Source organism: Lutra lutra, chromosome 17 (assembly GCF_902655055.1).
Source record: "Lutra lutra chromosome 17, mLutLut1.2, whole genome shotgun sequence".
In the NCBI taxonomy this organism is placed as follows: Eukaryota; Metazoa; Chordata; class Mammalia; order Carnivora; family Mustelidae; genus Lutra; species Lutra lutra.
Window position 1 is genome coordinate 48,483,552 of NC_062294.1, and position 20,133 is coordinate 48,503,684.

Below are 20,133 nucleotides of genomic sequence, written 5' to 3' on the forward strand. Positions count from 1 at the left end.
AGGGGATGAAATTATGCTGATTCAATTAGACATGAATCACAGGCTCCCCCCACCTTCAGGTCAGAGGTGAATTTTTTTTTTTTAAGATTTTATTTATTTATTTGACAGAGAGAGATCACAAGCAGGCAGAGAGGCAGGCAGAGAGAGAGGAGGAAGCAGGCTCCCTGCCGAGCAGAGAGCCCGATGCGGAGCTCGATCCCAGCACCCTGAGATCATGACCTGAGCCGAAGGCAGCGGCTTAACCCACTGAGCCACCCAGGCGCCCCTGAATCAGTTTTTTATTTTTATTTTATTTTATTTTTTTAGATTTTTTTTTTTATTTGACAGAGACAGAGATCACAAGTAGGCAGAGAGGCAGGCAGAGAGAGAGGAAGGGAAGCAGGCTCCCTGCTGAGCAGATAGCCCGATGTGGGGCCTGATCCCAGGACTCCGGGATCATGACCTGAGCTGAAGGCAGAGGCTTTAACCCACTGAGCCACCCAGGCGCCCCTGAATCAGTTTTTTAAAACAGAAATGATACTGGGGAGCTCACCCCTGGCCCTGCTATGGGGGGATGGATGGGATGAGCACACCATGTGTTGACCATTCTTGAATTTTTAAAGTGTTGGGATAGTGCAGACTTTGTTAGTTGTTTACTCAATATCATTCTGGGAGATACTAGAAATATGTATTTGGTCTCTGCCCCTGGTTCCTGGCACAGAGCTCCTGAAATCCTTATAATTTCCTTGGGGGATACGAGTGTCTTTTATTTTAATGAGGTGACTCTGGGTGAGCTTCTGGACGTCTCCTGGATGAGAGCTGGTCACCAGAAGGAGCAAATCGTTTATTAGAAGCTTGGAATTTTCAGTCCTGCCCCCATTCTCTTGAGAAAGGAGAAGGGTGGAAAATGGAGTTAGAGAATGATTATGCTTATGGGATGAAGCCTTCATAAAATCACAAAAGTTACAAGATTTAGGGGGCTTCCAGGTTGGTGAGCTCGTGAAGTTGCTGGGAAAGTGCTCCCCCTGGAGAAGGTCCTTGCCCCTTCCCACATACCTTGCCCTACACCTCTAGCCTCATTTCCGTCTAGATGTTCATCTGTATCCTTTGTCCTAGCCTTCTACAATGAACTGGTACAGGTAAGCAGACAGTTTCCCTGAGTTCTGGGAGCCACTCTAGCAAATTAACCCAACCCGGAGTGGGGGGCGGGGGGCCGTGGGAACCTCTGATTTTTTTTTAAAGATTTTATTTATTTATTTGACAGAGATCACAAGTAGGCAGAGAGGCAGGCAGAGAGAGAGGGGGAAGCAGGCTCCCTGCTGAGCAGAGAGCCCGATGTGGGGCCTCCATCCCAGGATCCTGAGATCATGACCTGAGCCGAAGGCAGAGGCTTAAACCCCCTGAGCCACCCAGGCACCCTGGGAACCTCTGATTTTTAACCGGTGGCTCAGAAGCACAGGAGACAGCCCAGCCCTGTGACTGACATCTGAAGTGAGGAGAGGAGTGCGCTTGTGGGAGCCCTTCGCCTGTGGGGTCTGATGCCATCTCCAGGTAGATCGTGCGGGTAGATCATGTCAAAGTTGAGTTCAGTGGTAGGACACCCAGCCCATGTCCCAGAGAGCTGCTGGGTGTGGGGAAACTCCCCCACATTTTGGTGACCAGAAGTGTTGTGAGCGTGGCAGTGAGGGTAAAGGAGGAGCAAAGGATAAAGAGCTGGGTCTTTCCATCTATGGGAGGAAGACTGGGTGGGGTTTGTTTTTTTTTCCTAATACACATTCCCTCCCCCCTTTTCCTTTTTTTAAATGATTATTTTTTTATTTTAAAAATTTTATTTATTTATTTATTTATGAGACAAATAGAAAGAGCAAGCACCAGCCAAGGGAGAGAGGCAGAGGGAGAGGGAGAGAGAGAAGCAGGCTCCCCACTGAGCAGGGAGCCCCATGTGGGACTCAATCCCAGGACCCTGAGATCATGACCTGAGCTCAAGGCAGATGCTTAAACGGTTGACTGAGCCACCCAGGTACCCTTCTTTGTTTATTTGAGAGAGAGCAAGAGTAGGAGGGGCAGAGGTAGAGGGAGAGAGAATCTGAAATGGACTCTGTGCTGAGAGCTAGCTCAATGCAGAGCTTGATCTCATGACCCCACCGTCAATTGGGACCTGAGCCAAAACCAAGAGTCAGAGGCTTAACTGGATCCACCACCCAGGTGCCCACACCCCTTTTCCTTTTAAGAGAATCCTGATTTTGTTCAAGCATCTACCTTTCTTTAGTAGCCAGATGATGTGAGGGAAGCCTTAGGAGTGGGATCTGAGTATATTTTGCTCAATATGGTGGTTCCCTGCCCCCTGCCAGCAATTGTTGTAGGCATAGGTGAATGAAAGAAACCAGACAAATAAAATGTGAGGGCAAGTTGGCTTGGAAGGGTTGGGTTAAGCTTTCTTTGTTAAAAAGAAAAGACCCAAGAAGAGATGGCCTTTTGTTATTGCCTCTGAATGTGGGTGTGATGTCTGGAATTGCAGCGGCCATCTTGGGGCCATGAGGTGGAACAAGCCTGAATGGACCCTTTAGGGCCTAGCGGAAAACATTGAATTAGTCAACTCAGGAACTGCCCTAACTCATGATCTCTTGTCATTTAGATAATCAATTTCTTCTTTGTTTCAGGCATTTTGAGTTGGGTGTCCTGTTCCACACATCCCTGGCCTCTGTGTTGCCTCTGATTCATATAGAATACAGGGACACAGCCCTGCTTGCAGATTAAAATACTCCAAATGACAGTTCACTTTTTCAGTTGGCCCCCTGTCCTTGTGGTAGGATCCCGCACGGGGTTTGCTCTCCGAGCTCAGGCTAAACGGACTGCATACCACGGGAGTTGCAAGGACAGTAGATGCCTGTTCATGACCTGAACAACTGTACTAGCTTCCTGACTTAGGGGTGAACTTCCCTGGCATAGCAGAGAGGGTCAGAGCCAGAGGCCTGACCCCAACTAGACCCCATCAGAGTCTATCTGCTAGCTCAAGTTTTAGAACTGGGACCCAAGGAGATCTTGGTACCTGACATTTCAAGGGCATATTTGGCTACTCTGTGTGAAGCAGAAGAAGGGAGATCTGTGGGGAGACAGAAAAATAAAGTGGAAGCCCATGAGGGAAAACACAATTCAGAGAGAGAAAGAGGAGAGAGAGAGAGAGAGCGACAGAGACAGAGAGAGAGAGATTCTGCAAAAGGGAGACAACCTTGGTTTCACCCAGCTTTTCAGTTCTCTTTCTTGTTCCTCATGAGGCCCAGAGACCTAGCTCTTGCTTGGATTCTAAACCTCCAATAACATTGTCGTTTTGCTTAAGTCAGCTTAAACGGATTTTATTTCTTGCAACCGAAATCCCCGAACAAAAACTTGGGAGCCATTAACGATGAGGTCCTGATCACAAGCTCTGGTGTAGAACATTATGAGAAATGTATCCTGAGCCTCAAAATATCTGCTGGAAGACATTGTGGGACATGTATTTCAAGCCTCTGATCCTCACTGGAGGGCATGCTGGGAGATGTAATCCTAGTTCCCCATCTCTGCCACAGGGTCTCATGGGAGATGCAGTCCCAGCCTCTACGCCTGCTGTAAGGCATCATGGGAAATGTATTCCTAGCCTCTAGTCTCTGCTGGAGGGCATTGTGGTGGACGTAATCCAAGCCTCCAACCTCTGTGGTAGGCAACCATGGAAAAGGGGAGAAACTACCCTCAATTTTAATTGTAGAGTAGCTCAGAAAATGTTATCTTGGCCTCATCTCTGCTGTAGGACATCAGGACAGATACAGCCCTAGCCAGTTTTTGTTGTAAGATACTAAAGATGTGATCTTTCCTTCCTTCAGTCCTTCTTTTCCTCCTTTCTTTCTTTTTTTTTTTTTTTAAAGATTTTATTTATTTATTTGACAGAGAGAAATCACAAGTAGGCAGAGAGGCAGGCAGAGAGAGAGGAGGAAGCAGGCTCCCTGCTGAGCAGAAAGCCCGACGCGGGGCTCGAACCCAGGACCCGGGATCATGACCCGAGCCGAAGGCAGCGGCCCAACCCACCGAGCCACCCAGGCGCCCCTCCTCCTTTCTTTCTTAATTATCTGCCATGTTCCAGGCATTATTCATCTTGGTACTGCGCATACAGTAGTAGCGAAGAAATAAAGGTCTTGCCCTTTATGGAGATTATAGCGGGGAGAGTTCGCAAACTACCAAACAAATGACTATTCCCATTAACCATCGCAGCACAAAAAAATGCCCCAAAACTCAGTGGTGTGAAACCATAACCTTTTTATTTCATGATTTTGTGGGTCAGGAATTTGAGCAAGGCACAGCAGGATCGGTGCATTATCTATTCCACAATGGACCCCGGCCCAAGGCGGGGCTGGAACAGCGGGAGGTGGGTGGGATCGTTCATAGGGGGCCATATTGAAACCTTGGCTCTGGCTGCTGACTGATGTTGTGGAATGAATTCTGCCCCCCCCCCCCCCATACATTGAAGTTCTAACCCCCAGGACCTATGAATGTGAGCTTATTTGGAAATAGGGTCTTTGCGGATGAGATTAAGATGAGGTCACCCTGGATTAGGGTGGGTCCCTAAATCCAGTGTGTGGTGTCCTTATAAGGACAGGGAGAGATTTGGAGCCACACAGCAGGATTCACTGAGAAGAAGGCCACATGAGGACAGAGGCAGAGATTGGAGTTGTGTGGCTACAAGCCCAGAAACACCAAGAATTGTCAGCAACCCCCAGAAGCCAGGACGAGGCCAGGAAGGATCCTTCCCCCAGCAACTTCGGAAAGAGCATGGCACTGCCAACACCTTGATTTCAGTTTCTAGTATCCAGAACTCTGAGCGAATACATTTCTGTTGCCAGAAGCCCCCCCAGTATGAAAGTTGGTAGTGACTACGGTGGTCCCGGGAAACTGAAGACAGCCAGGCTTCCCGACGCTCCTGTGTGTTACATCTGGTGGGGGTGTGACGTCTAGGGCCACCCCTTCACCCACTTGTCTGGTGTCTGGGCTGAGATGGATGGAACATCTGGGGCTCTCTCCCCACGTGGCATCCATGCATGAGTAGTGTGGGCGTCCCCAGAGCACACGACAGTCTCTCCGCGCAGGATTGTGACACGGCAGCTGGCTTCCCCAGAGCCAGTTTCTTAAAGCCTCCTGGAACGTGCCATGGCATAACTTCCACCACATTCTATTGGTCAAAGCAGTCCCAGAGCCACTCACGTTCAAGAGGTAGAGACACTGAGCCCACCTCTTGAAGCGCCATGGTGACCCTCCGTGTTAATGTGATTTGAGGAGGTCCTAAAAAGAAACCCTGTCCCTTGCCTGCCCCCAAATACCATGGAAGATGTCTTATCCTTTTCTTCATTAGCCATAGGGTCCTGGAGAACGTAATTTTGTCTCTTTGGGCTTGCCTCAGCAAATTAGAGGAAACATGAATTCTTCAATATTGTGCCCCAAGAGTGTCATGGAAATGAGAGTTGTCTTTTTTATTTAAAAAATTTTTTTAAAGATTTTATTTTATTTATTTGACAGACAGAGATCACAAGTAGGCAGAGAGAGAGAGAGAGAAGAGGAAGCAGGCTCCCCGCTGAGCAGAGAGCCCAATGCGGGGCTCGATCCCAGGACTCCAGGATGATGACCTGAGCCGAAGGCAGAGCCTTTAACCCACTGAGCCACCTAGGTGCCCCAGAGAGTTGTCTTTTTCTCAGTCAGTCTGAAGGCATCCTAGGACAAAGAGCCCTGCCTTTATCTCCTGCCAGGGCAGTCATCCGGGGAAAGGTAGTCCTGTCTGATTCCTCAGTGGAGGGCCCCTAGGGAGTTCTGGCCATTAGATTATCCCTCCCATTCATCTGAGGGTCTCAGAGCCCCTTAGGAAATGCAGATGCCTCTCCCTGGAACAACGGAGCAGTCTTGACCTTTGGAGCTTGGGAGGAGAGACAGGAAGGTTAGTGCTTAGATGAGTGAGTTGGAGCCCAGAAACAGATGTGGAGGTAGCTTAGGATGGTAGCCCATGGACAACTGCTCCCAAGGTTGGGGCCCTAAATGCTGGGGTCCTACAATGTGACTCCTAATTCCAGGAGCTGGATGAAAGATGCCCCCCCATTCATCCTCCCCCCCATTCATCCACCCAAAGAGAGATGCTACAGAGTAGAGAAGATAAGGCCTTCCTCAGTTCACTGGTACAAAAATCTTTATTTAAGTATAAAATATTAAATAAAACAAATATTAATTAATAATAACAACAATGGTACAACAACGCTAACATAACAAGACCTCTCCTGTTGGCCTGCAGTCTTTCTCCAGCTTTTCTCCTCTGGTTCTCCAACTCTGTGAGACAGCTAGGAAAACTGAGACCCAGAGAGGGCAGTACACTGGCCTGAGGTCACACAGCAAGTCTAAAGGGCTGGGAGCTGAGGGGAGGGCAAAGGGCTCCCCTGGATCCAGCCAGGGTAGGGGGAGTGTATGAGGGGGTCAGGTCCAGAGAAGAGTGCCTCCCCATAGTCTGGCGGTTATAAGCAGGGTGGTGGTGAGGCTGAGGTGGGCAGGACCAGGCCGGGGGGCACCACCCATGCGGGGCTGGTGATCCTGGACGGGGTGGTTACAACCGGTTCCAGTACAGCATGAGACGTTGAGATGGGTCAGGCTGAAGGCTTCAGCCACATGGAGACTCTGGCACCACGAGGGGGTCGCGCAGCCTCGTACTGTGTAGATTGGGTTGCCCAGCCCTGAGGAGAGAGAAGACTGCTTGAGACTCCCAGCTCCTGGGGCTGGGTCTGCAGTGCTCAGTGGGTGACCTGCCACCTGGTGGTGGACGCTCCCTGAAGAAAGCAGCAGTTTCAAGTGCGGCCCCCCAGACCCTTCTTGGGGAAACCCAGAAGTCAAAATAATTCTAATAATGCTAAAGCATCATTCGACTTTTCCACTCATGTGAGTGTACAGTGGGGGTTTTTCCCGAAACCCTGGGACATGTGAGTTTGCAGCCGATATGAGGATCCAGCTGTCTTCTATTAAGCCAGACGTGAAAGAGATTTGCAAAATGGTAGAACAACGCCAGTCTTCTTGTTAAATGTTTTCATTTTGGAAAATATCATTTTTTTTAAGTAAAAAATATGTTATGTTCATATGGAATGAGGTTTTATTTTATATTTTAATTTTAAATCAATTTATTTTAGAATAAATTAATAGGGGCGCCTGGGTGGATCGGTCTGTTAAGTGTCCAACTCTTGGTTATGGTCTCAGGGTCATGAGATCAAGCCACGAGTCCGGCTTCACGCTGAAGCCTGCTTAAGATTCTCTCTCGGGGCGCCTGGGTGGCTCAGTGGGTTAAGCCGCTGCCTTCGGCTCAGGTCATGATCTCAGGGTCCTGGGATCGAGCCCCGCATCGGGCTCTCTGCTCAGCGGGGAGTCTGCTTCCCTCTCTCTCTCTCTGCCTGCCTCTCTGCCTACTTGTGATCTCTCTCTGTCAAATAAATAAATAAAAATCTTAAAAAAAAAAAAAAGATTCTCTCTCTCCCACCCCCCACCCCCCCCAAAAAAAAAGAAAAAGAAAAGATTCTCTCTCTCCCTCTCCCCATCCCCCACTCACGGGGTCTCCCACTTTCTAAAAACATAAATAACAAATAAATAATTTACATCTCTTAAAATATCTCAGTTTTAACTTCTAATGCAGTAACTATCTATAGCTATAACTGACACAAGTAATAATTTTTAAGAGCATGAAGGAATTTCTGGGTGAAAAAGTTTGAGAACCACTGAAACAGAGAGACCCGCCCAGTATGGCCCAGGATCGAAGCCCGCCATGGCCACAGGAAGTCCCACCCACCCCTTGTGGGAAGTCCCACCCCCTCGTGGAAGTCCCACCCCCTCGTGGAAGTCCCACCCCGCAGAGAAGTCCACATTTCTGTGGCTGGAACGCCCATTTCTTAACTAAGTCCCAATTCCTGAGGACACTTGGCACCCTCTTAAAGAAAGTCCTTCCTTCTCCACAGGTAGACCCAGCTCCATGAAGTCCGCCTGTGGCCCACAACCCTCCCCGGCAACAAGCATCCTCTCCCAGCCTCCTAGAAGGTCTCACCATTAGTGCCCGTGGCTTCCAGACATTGATTCATGGGGCCTTGGCAGGCGGTCAGGGAAGTCTCCTCCGACGAACATCCATGGGTGCTGTTTCCCTCACAGCTGTAACACTGGAGGCCATTCAGAGGCAGGTTTTGAAGCTCCACGACTTGGGAGAAGACAAGTGACACAGAAATCAAGGAAATTAGTATGGGGGTGTGGGCAGGTGGGGTGAAGGGGTGTCCTTCCTTGTCCTACCTCCCCTAGAACTGTCAACTCGCAGCCTGAGATGTCATGGCGCCACCTTGTGGTCAGGCATTGGAACGGCACTCTTTTGGTGAGGGGGGCTTTTTTTTTTTAAAGCTTTTATTTATTTGAGATCTATCTCAAATAGAGTGGGAGAGAGAGCACAAACCGGGGCGTAGAAGGAAAGGGAGAAGCAGACTCCCGCTGAGAAAGGAGCCAGATGCGGGACTCAATCCCAGGACCCGAAGGTCATGACCTGAGCCAAAGGCAGATCATTGACTGACTGAGCCACCCAGGCGCCCCTTCTGGGGGATTCTTTATTGTACCTGTGAGAGAAATCCCACCTCACCGCCCCTCCTGTGCCCCTATCTGATCCTATGTGGCAAGCAGCTGTGGAAGACGAAACCGTCCCTGCCCTACAGCACTTACCACTTAGAGCTACACTGTCCAACATGGTAGTCACTAGGCACTGTGGCAGTTTACATTGATGCTGAAATGAATTTGTATTCACGAAAACTCAAAATTCAATTCACATTTCAAGTGCTCAATAGCCATATGAGTCAGTGGCTACCATATTGGACAGTATGGATAGAGAACATTTCTATCATCGTGGAAAGTTCCATTGGACAGTATTGGTTTATAGAGACAGAATACACGAAGGAGCGAGATTATAGTGGAGGGGAGGGACAAGGGATGTTTCCCTGCAGACGGTACTTTAAAGCTGAGACCTAACGAATGAGAAGCAGCCAGCCAGGTAAACTCTTGGGGAAGATGTGTTCCTGGTGAAGGGTACTGGTTGTGCAAAGGCCATGAGGCAGAATGGAGTTTGGCAGTTGCAGAAACTCAGTGTAGACCACAAGACAGACAGATGTCAGATTACATAAGGCCTGGGATGGTCTTTGGATTTTATTCTGAGAGCAAGGAAGGGTTGCTGGAGTACCTGAAGAAGGAGAGTGACGTGCTCTGGTTTACATTTGTAAGAAGTCACTCTTGCTGTGTTGAGCACTGGCTGTAGGAGGCAGGTGTGGAAATGGGGACCGGTGGCATGGACCATGAGCGTGAAAGGATTCAAGGAAGTATAAAGCATGGGTCTTTGGTAAAGGTTGGATAGGCACATCGAATTTCCACAGAAGCCTTCTTTGAGAAGGGGTTTTCACAGGAGACAGACACCTAGAGAGGAGGGGCCGCAGCCCGGGTACACCTCCCTGCCCTGACCCCAGGTCATACACTGCATGGGTCCCTGCCCCTCACCTGAGCCCCCATTGCATTTGGTGGTGTTGCAGCACTGCAGGAAGTGGAAGGTGTGGTGGTTGTGAAAGCCGGTGGGGCCCGGGCAGCCCGGAAGGTTGCCACAGCCGCGGGTGTGGTGCTCATCCCTTGGACTGCCTGTGGGGGCCAGAGGAGAGAGGTCAGGTTGTTCAGGGGCTGAGACTGGCTTTGCCCACCACCACTGCAGTCATCTGTTCATTTCCTGCTTCACTGCTCATTATAGGACCTTCATTTCATTTGGGGCAGCCATATATCTAGGCCAAAAACAAACAAAACAAAACACATTTTCCAGCTTCCATAGGTATAATCATGTGGCTAAGTTCTGGCCAATGTGATATAAATAGAAAGGTTTTATGGGACTTCAAGAAAGGAGAACCCTCACAAAAGGAGGGGTATCTGTTTTTTGTTCCTTTTCCTCTTTCTCCTTCCTGGAACTTGGACATGAGATATGGAGCTCTGGCAGCCATGTTGGACTATGAGGCAATCTTCAGAATGGAAGCAATATACAAGATATGAGAAAGCATCTGGGTTCCTGGTGACTGTAGAATTGTCCTAGTGGCCCAGGACTTCCTATCACTAGACTTTTTGTGTGAGGGCCCTAACTTTCCACCTTTAAGTTCTTGTTATTCTGGGGTCATTGTTAAGGGCAGCCTTGGGGAGAAGCAATGCAGCGGGGAGGAGGTGCTGTGAGGTTGGAGCTCACCTTCCAGGCTCCGGTGGGTCACCACTTCCACACACTGTTCTGTGGGGCTGCGGCACTGTAGGCTCTGATCCCAGCCCCTCTCACAGCTCAGATCTGAGGAGGCGCAGGAAACACACTCGAGGTAACGGCTTCGGGTTCGGGGAAAGGTGGAAGTCCGACCTGTTTGGGGAGGGGCAGGAGGATGACTCCATGGGGAGAGTTCTGGAATTCTAGCTCCCTTGAAGACTCGCCTTAGCATCAATTCCTCCTTATCTCACTTTTAGTGATCATCAAAGCTCTGCCCATCCCACCTCCTGAATCTTTCTAGCATCATCCCCTCCTTTCCAGCCCCATGACCAGGTCAGAACTCCATCAATACCAGGTTCCTCCCTGGCCTCCTGGTTTCCACCCTTGCCCCCCAGGCCTAACCAGTGCATCCCCAGATGGCCCTAGAAAGATGTTTCTTTTTCTTCTTCTTCTTTTTAAATTAACATATAATGTATTATTTGTTTCAGGTGTACAGGTCTGTGATTCATCAGTCTTACACAATTCACAGCGCTCACCATAGCACATACCCTCCCCAGTGTTCATCCGCCAGCCACCCTATTCCTCCCACTACCTCCCCTCCAGCAACCCTCAGTTTGTTTCCTGAGATTAAGAGTCTCTTATGCTTATGGTTCGTCTCCCTCTCTGGTTTCGTCTTGTTTCATTTTTCCCTCCCTTCCCCTATGATCTTCTGTCTTCTTTCCCAAATTCCTCATATCAGTGAGATCATATGATAATTGTCTTTCTCTGATTGACTTATTTCGCTTAACATAATACCCTCTAGTTCCATCCATGTCATTGCAAATGGCAAGATTTTGGTTTTCTGGTGGCTGCATAATATTCCATTGTGTGTGTGTGTGTGTGTGTGTGTGTGTGTGTGTGTGTGTGTATATACATCTTTATCCATTCATCTGTTGACGGATATCTAGGCTCTTAGAAGGATGTTTCTAATATTTAAATCTGGCCCTGCCTGTGCTCTGTTCAAAATCTCTCCGTGGCTCCACAGTGCCCTCAGAATAAAATCCAAGCTACTCCATGTGGCATTCAAGGCCCACCAACCTCTGGGTCTGGGCCACCTCTCCTGCCTCATCTCCCTCCACTAGCCCCTCAGACTTTACCCGCTATGACTTCCCACAGCCCCTGAATGTGCATGTTGACTGGCATCCAGCATTTCCTAGAATGTGCTCCCTTGCTCCTTTGGCTCCCTGCTTTCCCCATCTGCTCCTACTAATTGTTCAGGCATCATCTCAAATCTCACCTCCTTCAAGAAGTCCTCCCTGACCTCCCAGACTGGATCAGTGTGCCCCTCGGAGCTCCCCAACTCCAGCCACACCCACTCTGGGTCATCCCTGTCTGCCTGGACTCTGAGCCCCAGGAGGTGGAGCCAGGGCTGTCCTGATCATTACTGTGTCCCAACACTACCCATCACAGGGCCAGAGCCAGAGAAAACATTCAGTAAATATTTGTTAAATAAATGAATGAAGATTGTTTAAAACCCTGCTATTGTTCTCTGTGGTAGCCAACCTCCGAGACAGCCTCCGGTGACCCCCACTTCCTGGCACGCACGCACAAAGAATAGGGCTGACCTGTGTAACTAATGGGATATTGCGGAAATGATGGTGTATGACTCCTGCACTAGGTCATAAAAGGCATCACAACTTCTTCCTGGCTCTCTCTTGGATTACTTGGTCTGGAGGGTGTCCAGCTGTCATGTGGCTAGAACATTCAAACACCCCATGGTGAGGTCTACGTGGCAAGGAACGAAGGCCTTTGTCCAAGCCACAGGAGGGGTCCATCCATGTGAGTAAAGCTCCCCTGGGAGCCTTGGGATGATGACAGCTCTGCTGGCGTCTTGACTGCAACCTCATGAAAGATCCAGAAACACCACCCTAAGCCACTTCCAGACTCTTCAGAATCTGATCGTCAGAAACTTTGTGAAATAATACCTGCTAATTTTTGTTTTTAAGATTTGGGACAATCTGTGATGAGGTGATAGGTAATTAATGCACTACCTGATGTGTCAAGGATCCAAGCCTGTCTTGATTAATCTGTGATCACACTGCCTCTCGCACCTCCTAGTCCAGGCCAAGGGGGTGAATTATTTTCCCCTGGAAACACTAGAGTCAGTTCCCTGGCCAGGCCTTGGCTCACTCAGACCATTCCGAAGCCTGGCACGCCCTCCCCTTCCTGACCCCAAATATCCAAGTTGAGTTGGGGCCAAGTCCTACATGAGAGAGGGCTTGTCTCAGCCATTCTCTCAGCTCAGGCCAGCTGCTGGAATTAGGCGAATCATTTACGTCCAAGGCCAAATCTTCCCCAACCCTAAAGAAAAATCATTAAAATGTCAACATCTCATGTCTTCTTACATGAACTTCCATGCAAAGGAAACATGGAGTGCCATCACTGCCATTATACCATCCTTGGGTCCCCTCATGAATTCTACTTCTTATGCTGCTCTTCTAAATGTGGGTGATCCTCGGGGTTCTGTCTCAGGCCCTTTTCATTTCTCATGGAGCACATTCTCTCCGATGGGATGTTATCCATTGACATGGCTTCATTTCCACGCGTCGGCTGGAAACTCACTGCAGGCAGGACTTCTCTCTGAGCTCCACACCTATACACCCACCTGCCTCTGGAGAGGCCCCCTGACCATCCCTCAAACACCTGCATCTCTACCTGCTCCAAAGGAAGCTCTCCATCTTCTCTAAACTAGTCCTTCTCTCCTCAATTCTATATCTGTCATGTGGTCCCATTCAGTCCCCCACAGCAGAAACCTGGCAGGTTCCTTGATCCTCCACATCTAGGCACCATTCTGGAGACTTCTACTGCCTGTCTTCCAGTTCTCTAATCCTTTTGCCCCACTGCTTCTGGTCTCTAGGAAGCACATCTATCGAGTTCTTAATTCCAGTCACTATTCTGTGTTTCCTGTTTGACTCTTAAAACAAAAACAAAAATGGACTCCACATTTCTGCCAAAGTTTATCCTTTCCTCTATTTTTTTGGACTATATGGATCATGGCTATTTTAAATTTCTCTGTCTAATAATTCCACTATATGAATCATTCTAAATCTGTTTCTACTGTTGGATTCGTCTCTAGGGGTCCTGTTAATTGGTCCTTTCAGTTTTCTTTGGGGTACCTTGTAAGTTTTGACTAGATGCCAGATACCACAATGAAAATTTGGAAAGGCTCTAAATAATGTTATTTTCTTCCCAAGAATGTTAGGTTTTCTTCTTGCTGAAGATGAAATGTAGGCATCTTTAGAGCGGGTCTCTTTCAGTTTTGCCCTTACGCCTAGGGTATGGTCTCAGAGGAAAGCTTGGTGTGGTTACCAAGTCCTCTTTCTCCAACGTGGCAACTTTGGTTTCCCCAGCATCATATGCCTGCTGGAATTCTTGTTCAGTTCTGTAGCTTCCCAGATACTATTTTCTGCTGAGTTTCTCGGAGTCCCACCCCGTGCACGTACAGCTTGCCAATGACTTAAAGGAAATCTGCAGATTTGGGGACTCCCTTTTCTGTGGTGCCATACGTTCCCGGACTCTACCTCTCATTTTCCAGACGCTCTGGCAGCCCTAGACTCTATCTAACCCCTGGCTTCTCCGTCTAGCAAAGATCTCTCTTATTTGGGTTTTATTTCCCCTTCACAGCGTGAATTGGAAAGTGCACTCCAGGATAAAGCCAGCTTTCTGCATAACTCAATTTCTGTGCTTCCCTTATTTCAAAGGTTGTAGCACCTCAAGTTTCTCTCTCCGTTAGCTGTTCTCCAGTGACCTCAAGTAATTGTTTATAACTTGTCCAGCTTTTCCGGCTGTCATTGGCAGTTTAGTCTGATACATGGGACTCCATCATGACCAGAGCTGCAAACCCACCCCCATGTCTAATCCATCACTAAGTCCTGCTCAAGCGTTCTTAAAATCCACCCACTTCTCTCCATGGGCCCGGCTGACATTCGAATGCAGTCACTCTCCTCTTCATCTGGACAACCTCACCACCTCCAAGTTGGACTGCCCTCATCTAATTTCCCTCCATCATTCCTTTCCTCTGAGGTCAGAATAATTTGTTTAAAAATACAAATCTGATCACAACACTCTCTGCTTAAAACCCTTTTATGACCGGGGCACCTGGATGACTCAGTCGGTTGGGTGTCAGACTCTTGGTTTCGGCTCAGGTCATGATCTCATCACTGTGGGATCGAGCCTCCCCCCCCCCTCAACCCGTTGGCTCCACATTCAGTGGGGAGTCTGCTTGAGCTTCTCTCTCTCCCTCTGCCCCTCCCCCTGCTCATGCGCACGCTCTCTCTCTCTCTCAAATAAATTAAAAAAAAAATCTTAAAAAAAACCCACAAATAAACAGGAGTGCCTGGGTGGCTCAGTTGGTTAAGCAGCTGCCTTTGGCTCAGGTCATGATCCCAGGGTCCTGGGATCGAGCAGTACATCTGGCTCTCTGCTCAGCGGGGAGCGTGCTTCTCCCTCTCCCTCTACCTGCTGCTCTGCCTACTTGTGCTCTCTATCTCTTTGTCAAATAAATGAAAAAACAAAAAACAAAACTTGAAAAAACCCTTGAGGCATCTCGGTGGCTCAGTCAGTTAAGTGTCCAACTCATAATTTTGGCTCAGGTCGTGATCTCGTGGGTCACGCTATCAAGCCCCATATCGGGCTCCTTGCTCAGTGGGGAGTCTGCCTGAGATTCTCTCCCTCTGCCCCTCTCCCCACTCTTTGTGTGCGCGCTCTCTCTCTCTCAAATAATTAAATCTAAAAAACAAACAAAGAAAAACTCAACCCTTTTATGACCTCCCCCTGTTGCCCAGAGGGTCTATATTCCTCACCATAACCTGGAAAGCCCTGTGTAATGTGACCCTGCCGATTTCACCAGCAACTCTGTTTTTTCTTTCCTCCAGCCATACCACTTTCAGTCACGTTTGGGCCTTGGTGTCCATTGCTTTTCCTCGAAAACTCTTTCCACTGTTTTTTGGTTGTTTTTTTTTTTTAACAGTCTGACTCCTGCTCTTTTCTCAAGATCCAGCTTATCTGTTGCTTCCTGGAGAAACACTTCCTTGACCTGAGTCCGGTGTCTCTCCGAGGGTACCACAGCCCCTACTCTTCATTCATGCCAGCCCTGATCACTCTGGCTGCCGTTTCCCTTATCTCAGTCCTGAAAATTCTGGACTGTATTTCTTGACCACAGCTCTGAGCCCTCTAAGACCAGAGGTCTCAGGGTCCTGACCCTTCTGCTTCTGCTTCCCCATCCTCGCTCTGACTATAATCGGAGGAGTCACTGTTGGGTGATGGGTCCATCACCCCACTCACCCCACTGACTATAAGCCCATGGTAAGGCCCCAAAGCTGTCTTGGTCATTTCTGTATCCCCAGGATCACGTAAATACAGAATGTGATTTAACCAACTATCTCAGTTACCACAGGCAGGGTAAAAATGGCCTGAGAAATGGGGGCTGATATCACCTTACCACTTATTAAATTACTGAATTGACAGTGGCTCCCCCAAGCTTGGTGGTGGACCCCTGACCACTCCCAACTCTCTCTTTAGAGCCTTATGTCTCCAAGATCCATCAGCTAAAGAGGGGCTCCAGGAGTGTTCTGATTGGTCAATGCCTTGACTGATGTTGTTAAATCTTCAGAATATTATCTATGATAAGAATTACTTAGACTCGATTATCAGTGCTTTCCTAAAGCACATCTAACAGAAAGCTGAAGCCACTGTCCCTTCTCTTGGCACTTCCTTAAAAATCAACATCTGAGTCAGTCCCCGCCAACAGACAGAGGAAAAGTCTGGGGTCAGCATGGATGAATGAGAAAGATCACTGGGACTGGCCAGGCCTTAACCAACTTCCTTCCTCACCAGGCTCTGAAAGAGGAATCTACACGCACGATCATGCAACACGGAGCCATGACTTCCCACCCTCTCCTGCAGGAATTGGAGAACCTGAGCCTTTCTAAGTCTTTTTCTTAAATAGGCACTTGAGAGTCAGGGCTGGTGGGGATGGGATTAAGAGAATGACGGGTGATGGACGAGTCAGGGAGGATGAGGGCTGCCCAACTCACCAGGGCTGGGTCGGTTGCACAAGTCGGTAGCACAAATGGCCTCCGTAAGAGTGATGATCTGCGTGCCTGTCCGATAGCTCATGGTCCTGTTGCTCTTCTCGGGGTGGGCACAGCCTCTTTCCACCACCTCCAGCTCTTCACCTCCTGGGAGGAATGCATCTTTGTCACCCCAATGGCTCCCCTGGGCCCAAACAGCCTGACACTCCCTGTCCTAAGGTCACCCACTTCCAGGGCTGATCCCTGCCAGGCCTCCTCTCTTGGGTCCAGCTGTCTCCCCTCCTCACTCTCCCACCACGGCGAGCCTGTTCTATCTTAGTGATCGCACTATTGCGGAGGCTGTCTGGATCCATCTATCTCTCCCTCCCAGCTGAGTGATTTTTAGCAGGGAGATCCCTCTAACAGGAATTTTCAAAGGCAAATATTACAGGCTTGCCAAAAAGCATAAGAGAATGATGCAATAAGTACTGTGCAATCATCACCAAATTTTATAAACTATTAGAAAATTTTGCTCTATTTGTTTCAGATATTTTTTAAAGAATTTAAATTTAAAAGACAGAGTTAAAGCCTCCTGCTCACTCCCCCAAATCCCATTCCCCTTATGCCCTGCCCAGAAGCAACCACTGGTACTGGTAATTCTCACACCGGGTACACATAACAATGTATACTATTATTTATTTATACATTATTTATTGTATATTGTTATAGACTATAGTAAAAGGTATCATACCCCGAAACATGCTTTTTTCCCCCTTTCAACCTGAATTTTTGAGATGTGTCCACTTGAATACCTACAGCTTAAGTTCCTTCATTTAAACTGCCGTGAGGCATTCCACTGTGTGATTATACCATAATGTTTCTCCTCCACTGATGACTAACCTGTATCACAAACATAACGGCCAAAAACATTCTTACACCTGTGTCTAAGGTTCTTCGGGGTTTTTTTCCTAGAAGTTGAACTGCCGCCTGGAGGGTATGCTGATCGTTATCTGTACTAGATTTTGCTAAATTGCTCTGTGCGGTGGATGCACGAATTTATCCCCATTAACAGGGGCTGTAGCTCCAAATCCTCATCCATCCCAGCTTGTCAGATTTTCAAAAAAGCTTGTTTATCTGATGGGTATGAAAGAGGGTCCGTTTGTCTTTTTCTTTTGCATTTCCCTGATTGTTGATGAAATAAGATTTCTTGGTCGCTTGAGTTCCCTGTGGTGGTCTAGGTGGGGAGCTCACCTTCCCATATGCGCAAAGTCGTGGTCCTGCAGAGGTCCTGGCCATGGGCACACTCTTCCACCTGGCACTTCCCGGTCCTCCCACACAGCAGGCACTGCAGGCTCCAGGAGGCTGGGGGGTGGGGGCGGGGACAGGGAGGAGAGGAGAGATTGTTATAGCTTCCAGTGGGGGTCCCCCCCACTTCATGCCCCAGTATCAGGACCAAGTCTCCAGGCCTTGTGCATTCAGGTTCGTGCTCCACATTCTGTCCGCCCTTCGGTTCCAGCACCGGCTTTGGGTCAGCAGAACTTCCGGTCTATCTCTAACCTCACATTTTATCTATACCCCCTACGCTAAAATTCTGTCTCCTCCCACAATCCTTCCCTAAAGTCCTGCCCTGGCTCATTTTCCCTTGAATTGTGTATCAGCTCCCGGCCCATCCTGAGTCCAATCCCCACCCTCTCTGTCCATCTGGATATTCTAGCCCAGCTCCAATTTACGTCCCTTCCCCCATTCCACCGGCCCTTGGTCTATCCTGCTTCTCGAGCTCTCCTACGGGCGTTCTACCCTCACCTGATCTGCAGGTGATCTTTACCCCACTTCCTGGTGACCCCCCCGACTATACCCCCTATTAATGCCCCCAGACTCTACCCTTTTCCATAGCCTCTCCCCAACATTCTCTCCCCTCCCATTAGTCCAGGTCAAAGTTTTAACTTCACCCGTGAGGTCTCGGGAAGTTCTCACCCCAACTGCAGGAGCCTCCCGCAAGGTTCTCTCCCCGCCCACCAGCTCTTCCCGAGGTTCTAGCCCCGCCCACTAGCCCCTCCTGCGGTCATAAATTTGCCCGCTACCCCCGCCCCAACACCTTTACCCGCCTCCCAGGCCTCCCCTGCTGGGGTCCATTCCCCACCCCAAATTCGCAGTCTTCTGGAGTCATTACTCAGTCTCGGCCGCGAAAGATCCGGAGACCGTTCCGGGTTATTCATGGTTGAGCCGTCCCGCAAACCCCTGTTCCCCGCCCCGCCCTGACTCAGTTCCTTCTCCCTTTCCTCGGGCTTTTCAACCCTCTCCCGCACGTTTCCCCGGAAAGGAGTTGAGCAGGTAGCTGGGGGATAGTGAAAGAGAATGGTCCTCCAGGGACAAGGCCTGGATCCCCAGCCCCTTTTTCTGCGATGTTCCGCCTCTCTATTTAGATCTTTTGTAAAATGAGGCTCACTGCTCCCTGTCTTTCCAGGGGCTGGGTCGGTGCGGGAGGGCGGCGGGGAGCCCCGCGCGAGTGGAGAGAGCTGTGGGACACCCCCGCGAGGCCAGAATCCCACTTATTCCAGGACTGGATGGAGGTTACCTCTCTGAACCTGTTTCCTTCTCCGTGAAACAGGGTTGAAATGCTTCTGCCTGTCCAGTTTGAAACTGCAGGGAAGGGGCTTGGAGGAGCGCCCGAAATAAAGAGCGCACTCCGCCGCGGCTGCTGTTCAGTGCCTTCGCTCCACTCTTACTTCCTGAGCACCTACTGCTTGCCAGGTACTATGCTGTGTGGGGCTGCAGACCGCTGAAGGATCACTACGTGAGGGGGAGGGCTGGGGACTGAGCTCCCTCCTCCAACTCCGAGCCCCCCGCCCCTCCCCCTCTTCGCTGTGTTCAGGACCCAGTTCCCCGCGCAGGTGTTTGGGTGTCCAGTCCCTACCTGGAACGCAGGTCTGAACCAAGAGCAGCAGCAGCGGCAGCAGCCTCGGGCGGCCCATGTCTGGCAGCAGATCCTGTCCGTGTGGCTCCGGGCACCTCTCAGTCTGGCCCGGGGAAGGAGACAGTTTTGTGCCCCCGGGGCTCCTCCCAGAGAGTTTGCGAAAGAGCGAGTCAGCCCCAGATGCGTGGGTGCTTCCACCTCCCCGCCCCTGACCCCTCCTCCTCAAAAACTTCCTTTGCCAGGGCGCGGCCAGGAGTGGGGGGGGGGGGGTGTGTAGGCTCTGCTCTGACTCATGTGGCCGCTGTCAAAGCTGTCTCCAGGCTGCCAGGGTGCAAACTCAGTGGCCTTCCACAGCTCACTTCCCAGAGCTGGAGTCCCAGCCAGAGGCAGGGCCCGCTGAGAGACACCCTGCAGCGCCAAGCGAAGTCCTTGCAGCAGCGGCTGGCCTCGGGGACAGACAGCACCAAGCGGTGACTGCAACAGACATATCTTCCTAGCGCTGCCCAGGGTCGCAGGGACGAAGATCCTACAGATGCCGCAGGGGCTGGTGGGCTAATAGCAGTCCGGACCAGCCCCTGTGGCCTTTAGCTGCTGGTGCTGAGCATTTCCCCCCACCCTGCCCCGCCCCCACCTTCCTGTACTAGTATAATTGAAATAAAATATATTTTGTTGTGTCAAAAAAAATACACACACACACATACACCAAATTCTAATTCTCCCTCCCCCTGCTGTGGGACCTTGGGGGAAGGACCTCTGCTCTCTGGTTAATATTTGTCCTGATAGACTCAAAGAGGGAGACAAACCATAAGAGACCCTGAACTCTAGGAAACAAACTGAGGGTTGCTGGAGGAAAGACGGGGTAACTGGGGGACGGGCTTCATTAAGGAGGGAACCTGATGTGATGA

General features: G+C 49.7%; 1 protein-coding gene across 2 annotated transcripts; it reads right to left on the reverse strand.

Annotated features, from left to right (window-relative positions):
• Positions 1-6,156: 6,156 nt before the first annotated feature.
• PLAUR (plasminogen activator, urokinase receptor) lies at positions 6,157-19,730 on the reverse strand. Of its 2 annotated transcripts, XM_047712181.1 has the most exons (8): positions 19,229-19,730; positions 17,566-17,676; positions 16,339-16,482; positions 10,259-10,417; positions 9,538-9,672; positions 8,063-8,209; positions 6,586-6,713; positions 6,157-6,552 (listed from the first exon to the last, which is right to left on the reverse strand). In XM_047712181.1, the coding sequence occupies exons 1-8, from the start codon at positions 19,284-19,286 to the stop codon at positions 6,460-6,462; spliced, it is 975 nt and encodes a 324-aa protein (XP_047568137.1). In that variant the 5' UTR covers positions 19,287-19,730; the 3' UTR covers positions 6,157-6,459. The 2 variants fall into 2 exon arrangements, with proteins under 2 accessions (XP_047568137.1, XP_047568136.1); XM_047712180.1 differs by having other exon boundaries at positions 6,157-6,713; positions 19,229-19,728.
• Positions 19,731-20,133: the final 403 nt, after the last annotated feature.